At 36.0% G+C, this 14,379-nt stretch overlaps 1 protein-coding gene across 1 annotated transcript; it reads right to left on the minus strand.

Moving 5' to 3' along the window:
- Positions 1–9,147: 9,147 nt before the first annotated feature.
- FABP2 (fatty acid binding protein 2) lies at positions 9,148–14,031 on the minus strand. The gene is made up of 4 exons (XM_032146533.2): positions 13,929–14,031; positions 12,565–12,737; positions 11,441–11,548; positions 9,148–10,997 (listed from the first exon to the last, which is right to left on the minus strand). Exons 1-4 carry the CDS (start codon positions 13,993–13,995, stop codon positions 10,845–10,847), a joined length of 501 nt encoding a protein of 166 aa, XP_032002424.1. The 5' UTR covers positions 13,996–14,031; the 3' UTR covers positions 9,148–10,844.
- Positions 14,032–14,379: the final 348 nt, after the last annotated feature.

The raw sequence follows: 14,379 nt of genomic DNA on the forward strand, positions 1-14,379 counted from the left end.
GGGAGGCCAAGGTGGGTGGATCATATGGTCACGAGTTCAAGACCATCCTGGCCAAGATAGTGAAACCCTGTCTCTACTAAAACTACAAAAATTAGCCAGGTGCAGTGGCAGGCACCTGTAATCCCAGCTACTTGGGAGGCTGAGGCAAGATAATTGCCTGAACCCGGGTGGCAGAATTTGCAGTGAGCTGAGATCGTGCCACTGCACTCCAGCCTGGGCGACAGAGTGACACTCCATCTCAAAAAAAAAGAATCTGTCTCAAAAAAAAAATTCTCAAAAAGTACTAGCAAACACAAACCAACAGCATATTAAAAGGATTATATACCATTACCACGTGAGGTTTATCCCAGGAATGCAAGGGTAGCTCAACATAAGGAAGTCAATTAGTATAATATGCCACATTAGTAAAACAAAGGGAAAAAAGACAAACATTTCATTTCAATTGAGCAGAATAGGCATTTTACTCCCTAATAAAAACCAGCAGAAAACTGGGAATAGAAGGGAACTTCCTCAACTTGATAAAGGGTATAATGAAGAACCCACAGCTAACATCAAGCAACAACAACAAAATAGATAAATTGGATTTCATCAAAATTAAAAACTTTCGGGCATCAAAGAACATTATAAAGAAAGTAAAAAGACAATTTACAGAATGGAAGAAAATATTTGTAAATCATGTATCTGATAAAGATTTAACATACAGAATATATAAAGAACTTCTACAACTCCACAACAAAAAGAACCCAGTTAAAAAAAAGTACTGATCAAAGGACTTGAACAGACATTTCTCCAAAGAAGATATACAAATAGCCAACATGCAGTTGAAAATATGCTCTACACCATTAGTCATTAGGGAAATGCAAATCAAAATCACGATGAGATACCATTTCACATCTACTAGGATGGCAATAATAATATAATAATAATACAGAAAATAACAAGTGTTGGCAAGGATGTGGAAAAACTTAAATCCTTTAACATTGCTAGTGGGAATGTAAAATAATGGAGCCATTATGGAAGGTAGTTTAGAGATTCCTCAAAAAGTTAAAGAAGAACCATATGACCTAGCAATCCTGCTTCTAGGTATATATCCCAAATAATTTAAAACAAAGACTCAGATACTTGTACACCAAGTATACACCAAGTATGCTGTTTCATTGCAGCACTATTAACCATAGCCAAAAAGTAGAAACAACTGTTCATAAATGGATAAACAAAATGTAGTTATACATATCTTGAATTATTACTCAGCTATGAAAAGGAATGAAGTTCTGATACGTGCTATAACATGATGATTCTTGAAATAATGCTAAGTGTTTTAAAATAATGTTTGAAAAAACACTAAATGAAATAAGCCAGACACAAGTAAAAAGACAATCTATAGAATGGGAGAAAATATTTGATTTTTCAGGGGCTTGGGAGATGGGGGAATTAGGTGTTACTCTTTAATGGAAAGTTTCTGTTTGTGGTTATGAAAAAGTTTTGGAAATAGATGGTAGTGATGATTACACAATATTGTGAATATAATTAATAGTCACTGAATTGTATATGTAACATAGTTAAAATGGCAAATTGTATATTATATGTATCTTACCACCTTAAAAGAAACCTCCTCAAAAAGAATATTAATACTTGACAGTCTTCACCTTCCCCATAACAAAAAGTCACATTGGTCTTCATTAGGGGACTAAATCAACCTTAAAGTTCTAAAACAGATAATTCCTGTAATTTATTAAGTTGGACTCTCTGGAAGCAATCAGGGTAGCAGTTCTTAAGTAAATAATTCTCTTTATGTATTTTTATACATAGAAAGAGGGAGAGACAGGGTCTCACTGTTGCCCAGGCTGGTCTCAAACTCTCTGCCTCATGTGATCCTTTCACCTGGCCTCCCAAAGCACAGGGATTTCAGGTGTGAGCCACCACACCCGGCCCTTGCCTTTATGTCTTAAGTGGGGCTCTTTAAGGTCTTAAAAGGTGAATTTTTCAGGTGCTGAGAAAATTAAAGTAGAAAAGCTTAGAAGACACTGGGTCTGTGAGGTAGAGGACACCTAAGCCCTTTTGGCCCCCGTGTTCCAGCTGATAGCCAAAAGGTAGCGATAGATGTGAAAGGAGAAGGTTCTGCTGCCAGCTAAACCTCAATATTCCAGGACCTATGGTAAGACTTTGAGGACACCATCTAGTCCAGTACTTTGTTCTCAGATCTGATTGAACAAGTCCAGATGCTTCAGATAATTGCTTCTTGTGACAACTTCAGGTTATGCCATTCTTTACTCCCTGAAAGGCATATTAAAGTGGAAAACCTCAAGTACTGTTGCATTAAGAATGAGCTAGTGTACCCTCTTCTAGGTGCAGAAAGTAGAGTTGACAGTGTAGGCATTGTTAGGCTTCCGTGAGGATTTCTTTTGAAAGGATGTTCCCATGCTTAAAAAATAAATGATAAATTTAGAGTATTCTCAGAGTTCAAAAGAAAAAGTTTATTTTCCCCCTATTTTCTATGTTGGCAAATGGGCCACATAAAGGTGTAGTTCTGTTTATTTAAGCTGTTGGAGTATTGCAACAGGTACCTCAAAGTTGGGGAAATGTTACTTGATTTTAAAAGCATGAGGCATAGGAGGTAAAAGATGACACCAAAAAGCTAACCTAAATCAAGAGGGATACAGGCTCATGGTTTGTTAGTGGTCAGAGTTGTAGAATGTAGGAATAGTACAGCTGTGGTGTTTTTCTGTTTCTACATCATTCCCATGCACACTAAATTTCATAAACAACTTTATTTTCATAGAGTGACTCTTGCCTGGGGATTAAGGGTACTCCCTAGGAACCTAAGGGAATGAGTAAAATGACCCCCACAGGAAGACAGGGCTACTCTCCCTGGTGTGAGAATGACTTCATCAATTTGTAACCCAGACCGACTAAATGTATCAATCATGTGTTGTTTTTATAACAGCTAGAAACTGGGAAGAATAGAGTTCATAAAGTTTTCAGTATTGTTACCTCACAAAATAATCCTTCAGAAATTCCAGTTCAAAACACAGAAGGAGTCTATTGTTTGTTTCATAATGCTTATTTTGTCACATTACTCTGTTCTTCCTTAGCTAGCAACTTTGAGCCCCCATAGGCTATGCTAATTAGGCTCTTTATTTATTTTTTTGAGACAGAGTCTCTCCCAGTCTGGAGTGCAGTGGTGTGATCATGGCTCACTGCAGCCTTGACCTCCCGGGCTCGAGAGATCCTTCTGCCTCAACCTCCTGAGTAGCTGGGATTGCAGGTGTGAGCTGCTGTATCCAGCCCTAGGCTCGCTATGTTACAGAGCCCAGAAACACTCAGTGTAATTCCAAGGCTCTTTTAAGACTGTCACTGGCTCAAGGATCCAAATCCAGGGCTCTGACTAAAACATGCTTAGAATGGCTCATTCTCTCACTCCCTTCAAGATGTTGCTCAAATGTTACCTATTCAGTGCTATCTGACTCTCTATTTAAAACTGCACCCATGATCTCACCTCTGACATTCCACATCCCTCTTTCTGGTTTTATTTTTCTCAATAGCGTTTATATCATCTAATGTACTATATATTTTACTTCATTCTCTTGTTTATTATCTGTATCCCTTCTATGATGACAGGGACTTTTGTCCGTCTTGTTCTTTGTTGTATCTGTAACACCTAGATCAGCACCTGGCACATAGTGCCTGCATATAAGACATGCTTAATATATATTTTGATGGATGATATTTTGAATGAAAATTTACCTACATAACCACATTAAGTAAAATTGAATTTGGACTCTAGGACGACTGCTTGGATCCAAATCCTGGTTCAGCGACTGATGGCTGTTGACCTTGGGCAAGTTATATAACCTCTCTCTGCCTCAGTTTTCTCATGTGTAAAATGAGACTAACAATAATTGTTCTTATTATATAAACTTTGTTGTGATGATGAACATGAATTGGTATTATAAAGCACTTTGAAAAATACCTGGCACATTGGAAACACCATGTATTAATAAATGTTAACTTGTAGTGGTAGAAGGAGTTGCATTTAACTGTATCTGAGTTAGTGCTATGTTTTATAAATAAAGCATTTATTTAGATTTTATGATATCCCCCTTGTGTGTAGGAGCCAATTTGTATGAAAATAAGGATGACAGGAGTCTGACATGTGAGTTAGGCCCTTTAATAATCCAAGAAAGTCCGTACAATCAAGCATCTTATGAAAAATAGTTCAGTGGAAAATATAATTCAAGATAGCATATATTTCTATGAGAGCCTCCCCTTACTCCTTTATAATACTTACCACAATAATTTTTACTTGTTCAATATGTCTTCTATGTCTAGATTCTAAGCTAAGCAGATTCAAATTTCCATGGGAACAAAATAGATTTGTCTTGTTCACCACTAAAACTCATGTCATATTTAGCACATGGTAGGTGCTTGATTCATATTTGGTTAAAGGAATATGTATTCTTGGCTACTCGGAATACGAGGAGTCTATACTGAGCAAGTTACCTTTTTATCCACCAGAGGCAAGAATTCATTACTTCCACATCTAAAAATGTTATCTTACCCCTCTTTTCTTCTATGCAGTTTTTGTTTACTAGAACTCATCATGACTGCTTTTACCTCATGGCCTCTGTTGTTTGCTTTTCCATCTGTATCTTTTAACTTTTGCCCATCATTACTAGCTAATGACTTTTTCTGTGTATTGAAGTCAAATTCTCAACATAGACCCTACCTGGTTTTAATTAATGAGAATTATTGGTCTTGGTCAAAGTTCTCCTATCATTGGCTGCTCTCAAGTATAGAAATTGACTCCCCTTGGGTCAGGTGGTCATTTTTGACCTAATCAGATATGGCTAGGGTGATCTGGTTCAGAATAAGTTTACCTGTTTGTAAAGAACAACAAGGACTTATTCCCTCAGTAGATCTTCTGGGTTTAAGAAAGAATGGGGAAAGCTGGCTTTCGGAGGCTGGGGCTGCCCAGCATGCCCCAAATTACAATCATTAATATTTGCTATGTGTTAGAGGGATACAGTGTGGGGTATAGATATAAGACCCTATCCTTGCCCTGATATAGCTCACAAACTAGAGGAGGCAGGCAAGCAGATTGAATACAGAGTAATGGTATTGCTGGAGTTGAACACCTTGTGCCATGGGAACATGCAGGACAAACACTCAGTCTGGACTGGGATTGTGAAATAACCTCCATCTTCACTGAGGTTTCTCTGTTCCGAGTATATGTTAAAGAGAGGAAGTTCTGTGTCACATTGATGCCCTTCAGTATCCCTTTTTAAAAAAAAAAAAAAGCTTGTTTAAAATTTTCTAAATTAAAACCAAGAAATGGCATTGAACATATACTCCTTTACCTAAAAGACATTTTGTTTTCAAGTTTAGGAAGAGTACTGTTCTTTGACTTTCAGGTGTTTTCTCCAGTGAATACAGTGAGTGTGCCAGAATCATTTGATGAGAACTAGTTACACTACCTGTAATCTGAGAGATGTGGCTTTGAAACTGGGCTGACATTTAGGGAGCACTTCCTTGCCTGTCCTCCTTCAGAGTTCTACTACTCCTTCACTTCACAGCAGTCCTAACTACTAATTGTTTAAGCTCCCTCTTTCATTCTTGGAAATCTTGATTACACGTCAGGGAAGACTTCTCGCAATCCGTCATTCTAATGGAATCTTCAATGAGGATATATATGGATGAGACAAGCCCTCTGGAACACTATGCTTTATCCATGACTGTTGATTTCCACCATTTGCTTCAAACTTTCATCTTCTGCCACTGTGTTGCATAGTCTTCTTTTCCAGTCAATTCTCCAGTAAAATCTGTTCCAGACAATAGCTTGAAGGTTGGTCATCGGGCCTGAAAGCAATATACACCACCCTGCATATTAGCACACACTGAGTGAAAGTATAACCCTACTCTAGATGACCATCCAATGTTGAAGATGATGATGCTATTCTTGGTATTTCACTGCAACTCCCCCGGTTCACCATTCTCTCTCCTCAGCCATACTGGGATACAGGCCCACCACCCGTTTTAGTAGAGACGGGGTTTCACCGTGGTCTCGATCTCCTGACCTCGTGATCCGCCCGCCTCGGCCTCCCAAAGTGCTGGGATTACAAGCGTGAGCCACCGTGCCCGGCCTTAAGGAAATTCTTCATGACCTAAATATCTACCAATAGTGTTCATCATTAAATACTTGCTGTCTGGCACATAGTGCTTTTTTAAAATTATTTTTTGTTCAATAAATGAAAGCAGTTTTAGTGGATCGGTTCAAGAGGAGTCTTTGTATTAGCTTTGTTTAGTGTGGAGTTTGGAACTGAAGAAGCATTTAATAATTAACATTTTAAAGTGTAGAATATGGTATATCAGACCTTTCTGGAACACTCCCTAGACACTGAAATGCAGCAAAGACACTGCATTGGAAACCTCTGAAAGAGTCTGTATCCTTGGCCAGCAGATGGCATTCTTATACTATAGTTTAGAGAAAGCAAGTAGCAAAAGGTAAAGAAGCACTTCATAATGATGAAGTGACCATCTACCTCTTTTTTCCCCTCCCCATCCCCACATAACCTTATCTCACTTCCATTTTATCCCAGGCAACTATCTTTTCCATCCATCTATTCACCCCTCTTTAGGTGCCTAGAGATAACTTGCTACCATTCTCTCTAGTTGCTCATAGGAAAATATCTTTTGTACTTATTAATAGTCAATCCATAGAAATAGGACAAGCCACATAATTTTCAGGGCCCTGTGTAAAATGAAAATGCAGAAGATGTTCAAAAAGTATTGAGAATTTTAGGACAGTAAGAAAAGAGCATTAAACCAAGCACAGGGCCCTCTGAGCCTGTACAAGCCATACACCCATGAAACCAGCCATACTTTATAATGTAAATATTTCCCTCTTCCCATCCTACCTTCCATTATTCTAATGTCCTGTCCCCTGTGACCCACAGCAAAAGGGCTGCTTAAGAAAGGAAGGAATCACTAAATGTTATTCAGACATCATAGAATCTTAGCACTGAAAGAAAATTTAGAGATCTAGTTCAATCCTCTCATTTTAAAGATGATTAAACTACATTCCAAAGAGATGAAAAGACTCTCCCAAAGTCCCCAGCTAGTTATGTCACAGACTGGACCGGAACTAAGTCTTCTCATCTACCAGGCCAAGGCTCACTCTCTCACACAGACTCCATGAGAGGTATTTTAAGAAAAGAGTTTTTCCATCTACTCAGGATATACTTTGCCCATTTTCTCTACAGAGGAAGGGTACATGTTTGTGTTACATTTGAGTACCAGATATATGCCAGGCATTGCACTCGATGTTTTATACGTAATATCTCAATTTAGCAACAAGCTCAGAAAATCATTACATTTTCCCCATTTTTCAAATGAGAAAAATAGAGAATCAGAACTTGAATTTTAGTCAGTAAATGGGCAGACAAGAATTTGAGCAAGTCTGTGATTCTAAAACCCATTCTCTTTCACCACATCATTCCTGAATTTTAGGAAAGCTAAGTCAGCCTGTATTTCCTGAACATTGGTCTTGTTTTTGGTCAGCTCTGGGTGATCTTGGGGACTCTTTCCAGGCTATGTTCTTCAAATTTACCAGGCTTGCTACTGCCTTGGTGTCTGCTCCAGGGTGTTTCCTCTGCTTGAAACACTCTTCCCCCAGATATTTCATGAAAAACAGGACCACGTGTTGGAGAGGTAACAGGGCATCTGATCATATAGGGTCTTACAGGTCATTGTAAGAACATTGGCTTTTTCCTCTGAGTGAAAATGGGAGGCCATTGCAGCAGTTTGAGCAGATAAGTGATGTGATCAGATTTAGATTTTTAAAGGATCCTTCTGGCTGCTGTGTAGAAAAAGAGACTAAAGGGGTGGAGTAGGGAAGGTAGAAGTTTGTAGGCTTTTTAGAGAGTTGTAACAGTAATCCAGGAAAAAGATAATGGTGGCTGATACTAAGGTGATAGCAGTGGAAGTGATGGGAAGTGGTTGGATTCTGGAGTTATATGTGTATGTAAATACTATATTTTTAACTTCTTGTTATGGAAAATCTCAAATACATACAAAAGTACAGAGATGAGTATAATGAATTCCTACGTTCCTATTCAGTGAACCTATCATATATTATTATGTGTCAGGCACTTTGCAACAGCTGCAAGAATTGCCAACTTGTATCAATCTTCCTCCCCAACCGAAGATTGGGGAGAAAGCAATTTGAAGCAAATCCCAGATACCATAGTGCATGTGTAAATATTTCAGCTTCTACTACTACAGCTGCTTCTGACTGCCCCGACATTCTGCTATCTACCCTATGGTTTCTGCTTGTTCATAGTTTCAGGTACTCACGACTTCTACTTGTTGTCTGCTCTGTTTGTCCTCCTTAAGCCTTTTTCCTTGCTATCAACACTAACTGTGTACTTCTCAAATTCAAACTCCCTAAAAAGAGGTTCTTGCAGGTTCAGTTAGTTGTCATTTTTCCTTTTACACAGAGCTCATGATCTGGCCAAATTGTGGTAGATTGGCTGCTCTTGGGTCAGGGACCCTCTTTTGGCCAAGCAGCGTGGTGTAATGACAAGGTTAGTTTTCCCAAAAAAGGGTTGTTGAAATGGAAGTCACTTAACAAATAATAGGCTGCTCTCCAATACTAATAAATAGTGGAAATTCAATTCTGGAAAAGATATAAATGGTGACAAAAGTCAGCCTGCAATGAGACTAGAAATAGATAAGTGTCTAATCACTGAACACCATTATTTTACAGTCTGACCTGACTCATTTAGAGTGCTATTCTTGGGTGCCACTGAGGAATTAAGGACATTTTTTTCTTAATATATTTTTGTTTATAACAGGCTGAGTAATAGCATAGATCATAATGATCTAGGCTGAAAGTCAAGACCTGCATTTAATTCTTCCGTTCATCATGGACTTTGTACAATATTAGACAAGCTAATAAACTTCTTTGTGCCTTTGTCTCTCTCAATTTTTGTATTGAGATTAATACCTGCCTTTTCCTGATTCATATATGGTAGACACATAAGATTAGAGGGATAAAAGTACATTGAGCTTTTGTGAAGAGAAGCATGTGAAAATCTAAATAATTACTATTTCCTATGTGAAGATTTTTATGAAATTATAAAATGAACATAGATTTAAGGTATTTTTTCTATAAATTTAAAGAGTACAAGTATAGTTTGTTACATTGATATATTGCATAGTGGTAAAGTCTGGGCTGTAACCATCACCACCTGAATAATGTACATTGTACCCATTAAGTAAATTATTATCGCCCCCCGCCAACCCTCCAACTCTTCCAAGTCTCCAGTGTCTATTATTCTACATTCTGGTGTGTCCATGTGTATACATTATTTAGCTCCCACTTAAAAGTGAGAACACGCAGTATTCAACTTTCAAAGATTACATACTCTCTAATCTATTCATTTTCATCAGGTACTCAAACATTTTTCTTCCTACATTTTAACGTATATGTCATATGTATATACCACTTAGAACAGTGTGTGGCAAGTAGTAAGAACTATGTAAATATTAAGCTGTTATCTACATCAGTGTGAAAAAGAATTTGTCAAAAGTCTATAGAGTTGCAGCTGCAAATGCTTAAAAATTTGATCCCTCTTTCCATCCCCTAATATGTACCCTGCTAAAATACAATTACGTGAAGCACATAAAATTTTACGTCATGTGAAAATATGAATAAAAGGAAACTTTTTGAGCCCTGGAAAATTGGCAACGTATGTGTTTATGTGAAGAAACCCACAACAACAAAAAAGAAGGGGGTGGTTAAAAATAACATTGATAACTGATATCTCCATTGTTCTCAAAGACTAGTTAGTGGACAGCCTGCATCAGAATCACCAGGAAATTTTCTAGAATTCTTGGTTCTATTAGCGATTCTGATATAATAGAATAACAGTGGAGATTAAGAATGCAGAAATTGTGTAAGTTTCTCAGATGATCCTGATTTTCAGCCAAGCCTGGGAATGACTGATATGTACAAAAATGTTATACAATAATTTAATTTAACGTAGTACATCATTTATTTCCTATCATCCTGTTCAAAGTGGTATGTATTGGGAAATATCTACCCCCAGGGAAGAGGGCTGGGAGGATATCTTTCAAAATCAGAATGGCAATTATCTCTGGATTATGAGTTATGGAAATACTTATTTTCCATTTGTGTTTCTTATTTCTAAGTTTTCTGGTTGAGCATATATTATTTTTATAATAATAGATATTACTTACAACCAGTGCCAGAAAATTATTCACAACCAGTGCAAGATGTTAAAGACTCATATGCAGCCTATGCTTTTAGTTTATCAAATGTAAAGAAAAAAAAAAAACAACTTGAGAGGCTGAGGCAGGAGGATCGCTTGAGGCCAGGGGTTCAAGACCAGCCTGGGCAATATAGCAAGACCCCATCTCTAAAAAAAAATAAAAAGAAAACAAAAATTAGCTGGGCATGGTGGAATGTACCCATAGTCCTAGCTACTCAGAAGGCTGAGGCAGGAAGATTGCATGAGTCCAGGAGTTTGAGGTTACAGTGAGCTATGATCTCTCCACTACATTCCAGCCTGAGTGAAAGAGTAAGACCCTCTCTCTACCAAAACAATCTGTCAATTCGTATTCACATACTTTTTCTTTTAAAAGGCAAGGCTACATATAAAGCAACATGGACACAATATTTATTTTTGTTTTTTAAAATGTCACAAATTCTTTTAGTAAATATATATATCTTAGAGAATATAAAACAAATTAAATCCTAATTAGCTTTTACTTCTTTTGCTTTGGCATGAATGGAAATATACCAATGTTTATAAAAGGACCAATCAGTCAGTAACCTTATACATGATGGGGTGAAAGAAACAGTTCTGGTACAATATAGATCTTCTGTCCAATTTGTATTTTGGGCTGTGCTCCAAGAATAATGCCCAATCCTTTTTAAAGATCCATTTGGCTTCTACTCCTTCATATACGTAAGTCTGAAAAGTGTTAACAAACAGAAGAATTTATCTTTAAGATTTACATCTAAATTAAGAAAAAGTAGTATTATAGTTTTATACTATACGAGTTTATACTATTTTTATATTATATATTCATATATTATATGAATATGAGTTTATATGATTTTTTCTTGTGCTTGATAGCAAGATTTTATACAGATGTAGGATACAGCCATTTTAAAACCCATGTTGGTTTGTAGTCATTTACATTGTCAGTTAAAATAGGCGTTGATTATTTGACATATGTAAGTTCTCTTTAGTAAATAGGCATCAGAAAATACCTATACAATATTTTTAAAATCAGTAAGATTTATGAGAAAAGAAGTAGTCTGTTTATTGAAGATCTGGCTCAGCAGTGACAAAAATTATTGTTTTGTAGTAATTTTTGCCTTTTGAAAATAGCTATAAATTTTACAACTCACCTGGACTAGTTCATCACCTATAATTTCTCGGACAGTATTCAGTTCATTTCCATTGTCTGTCCGTTTGAATTTTCCAATAAGTTTATTTCCCTCAAGGCTCCAGGTCCCCTACATAATAATAATAATAATTATAATAATAATAATGGCATTTATTAGGGTCTTACACATGTCAGGCACTGTTCTGAGTTCTGTAGACACACTTTTTCATTTAATCTTCATGGTGACCCTATGAAACTGATACTATTATCTCTACTTTACAGAAGAGGAGACTGTAAAATGGCACAGTGATTCACCTAAAGTCACAGAGTCAGGATTGAACCTAGGCCATTGGGCTACAGAGTATGTGTTGACAACCATTATGCTTGTTCTCTTCAATAATTTCCATATGCTGAATTTTAAGGCAGATGAGCAGCAATTCTTTCTGAACTTTCATGTTACGTGTCCAGAAATATAGTCATGGTTAAAATTAGTTTCATGGAGATGTTAACAACTCTGTGCATGTTTTAATTTGTGTGATTGTGGAACTAAAGAAAGACATAACTGTTAAAACATTCAGTAGTTAAATTGTCATTACAAACATGTAATTTAAATAGAAAAATGTTGAGGCTAAAAAAAGTTTTTAAAAATTTGTTGAAAATGATGACTTCCTAAAATGTGTTATCTTAAACATGAGAAGGTACACTCCCAATGACCTACAATACATCAGATCTTTCCATTTGGTAACTCACTCATTTGTTCATTTATTCATTTCTTTTATTATTTCAACATGTTAAATTGCTATTACAGTTAAGTTACGTATTAGCTCTGAAGGCTTCTTTTGCTATACTGTTTAAAAACACAGTTTTAAATTTCTTTATCAATAGGTCTATACTCAGTCATTCAAAAGATAGTTTTCTAATTCTTATTGTTCAATTCAGATTCTTCACAGATGCATATAAAAATAAAAGCATATTTAAATACCCTGCCAATTTGTGCAATATATAATGTAGACAAACTTCATTGGCTTCTTCAGTTAATGAAGGAGACTTGCATTAATTAAACCATCCAATGAAATAGAGCAGAGATCATTTTAATATTGGGTAGAAAAATCAAGAATGCATTGCTCATAAAAAAAAAATTCTTACCCTGAGTTCAGTTCCGTCTGCTAGGTTGTAATTAAAGGTGACACCAAGTTCAAAAACAACTTCAATGTTTCGAAAAGTGCTTGATTCTTTGACTGTGAATTTATTTCCTTCTTGTGTAATTGTCAGCTTCAAATTGTCATGAGCTGCAAGCTTCCTTTTCATTATATTAACACCTGCAAAAGGTAAGACAACGGAGAAAATAAAGTCAAATCCCATAGGAAGTGTTTATTTTTCCAAGTTATGTTTTGTTTGTTTATTTTGAGGGTGGCAAGAAAACTCGGTAGCATTGCCTTTGCACAAGAACATTCAGATTGCTTCTATGGAAGTTCAGGTTCAGTCAGATCAAGAGAACTGATTAAAGTTGTTTTTCCAAAACTTGAGAAAAATTAAGTAGAGTACAGAATTATAGAATCTTAGAGCTGAGCAACTTTAATAAGATTAACAAACTGTTCATTTCAGTGTTAAGTAAATCAAATTCTAGAAATATCAAATGAAGGATTAAAATGTGTATTCATATATTTATAAGGAAGCACATCTTTAATTCCACATATACAGTATTCTTTTTTCTTAAATGCCCCTTTGTTTTTCATAGTGGCTTTAACATTTTGAACTTTATAATTCTCTTTGTTTCTTGTGGCATTTCTTTCTGACACAAAAATGAGAAAATTAGCAAATATTAAGCCAAAATTACTATAAGAATCTACAAATTTTATAAATTTAAACTTAGAGTTCCTAAACTGTAAGCTATAATTGATGCAGATTTTTCTTTTAGGGGAATGACACAAATTTGTTTGCCTATCTTGTATGGTATATGGGCTGCCAGAGTATTGATATCAATTTATAAATCAGTTAAATTAAACACCCTGAAGAAAACTACATAGCTTCTCAAGATTATTCCAAAACTTTTTTAAGTTAGAAGAAATGAGAATTAAATCTAACTTATTCAGAGCTACAAATTTTAGGAGAACATTTTTCCATTACTTTCTTATATGGTCTTTGCTTTTCCATCTCCTAGAATTTAACATTTTCAGATCTGGAAGTTATCATTACACGCTACCATTTTCTTACTGTAAAGAACAAAAAAAGTCATTTTTCAGTTAAAGAGTGAAGGAAACATATCTGGATCTTTTTGGTGTGTTTCAGAGGACAGCACTCAAAGAATCTTTTCTTCCATTAGTAAGATAGTGGATTCTTCCTAATGTAAGAAGGGAGAATATGGTTTCCTTCCTCTCAACATCTTCTGGATCCTCACTGCCACATCAGGAGCTATCCGTAAGCTATCTGTAATCTAGAGATTTAGGAGTTAGAAAGAAAAATGTTTGTAAGAAAGCAAAGAATGAGCCACAAAGGAATAAAGTCTCTACCCATTTTTTCCATGAACTTGTCATAGTTTTCACTCCGGTCTACCTTCCAAGTGCCATCAAACGCCATGATTTCAGTTGAGTCAGCCTCCAGGCAACTAGAGATTCAGGTCTGTCCTTGGGCGAGAATTTATTATATTTCTTATCTTAGAACCAACTTCATACTGTGATGTGGAAGCTTAAAGTTCAGGAAATCACCTAACTACTCTATGTCAAGCAATTAATTAATTCTTATTAATTAATTAATTCTTAATTAATTCTCGTTCTGTACATTCCTGAGATCACCTGAAATTCAACTGAATTAAAACATGAGAAGCATACCTATTCTGTCTTGAACTACAGTTTGTGGGCATACTTATTTCAAGAATTAGAATGCATGCTGTCTGAAGATTGTTTTTCTAAGTTCAAAGTGCAGACTATGTTGGAGCTAATATAATTTATAGCATATATGAAA

The sequence above is a fragment of the Hylobates moloch genome, unplaced genomic scaffold, assembly GCF_009828535.3.
Source record: "Hylobates moloch isolate HMO894 unplaced genomic scaffold, HMol_V3 SCAFFOLD_3, whole genome shotgun sequence".
NCBI lineage: Eukaryota > Metazoa > Chordata > Mammalia > Primates > Hylobatidae > Hylobates > Hylobates moloch.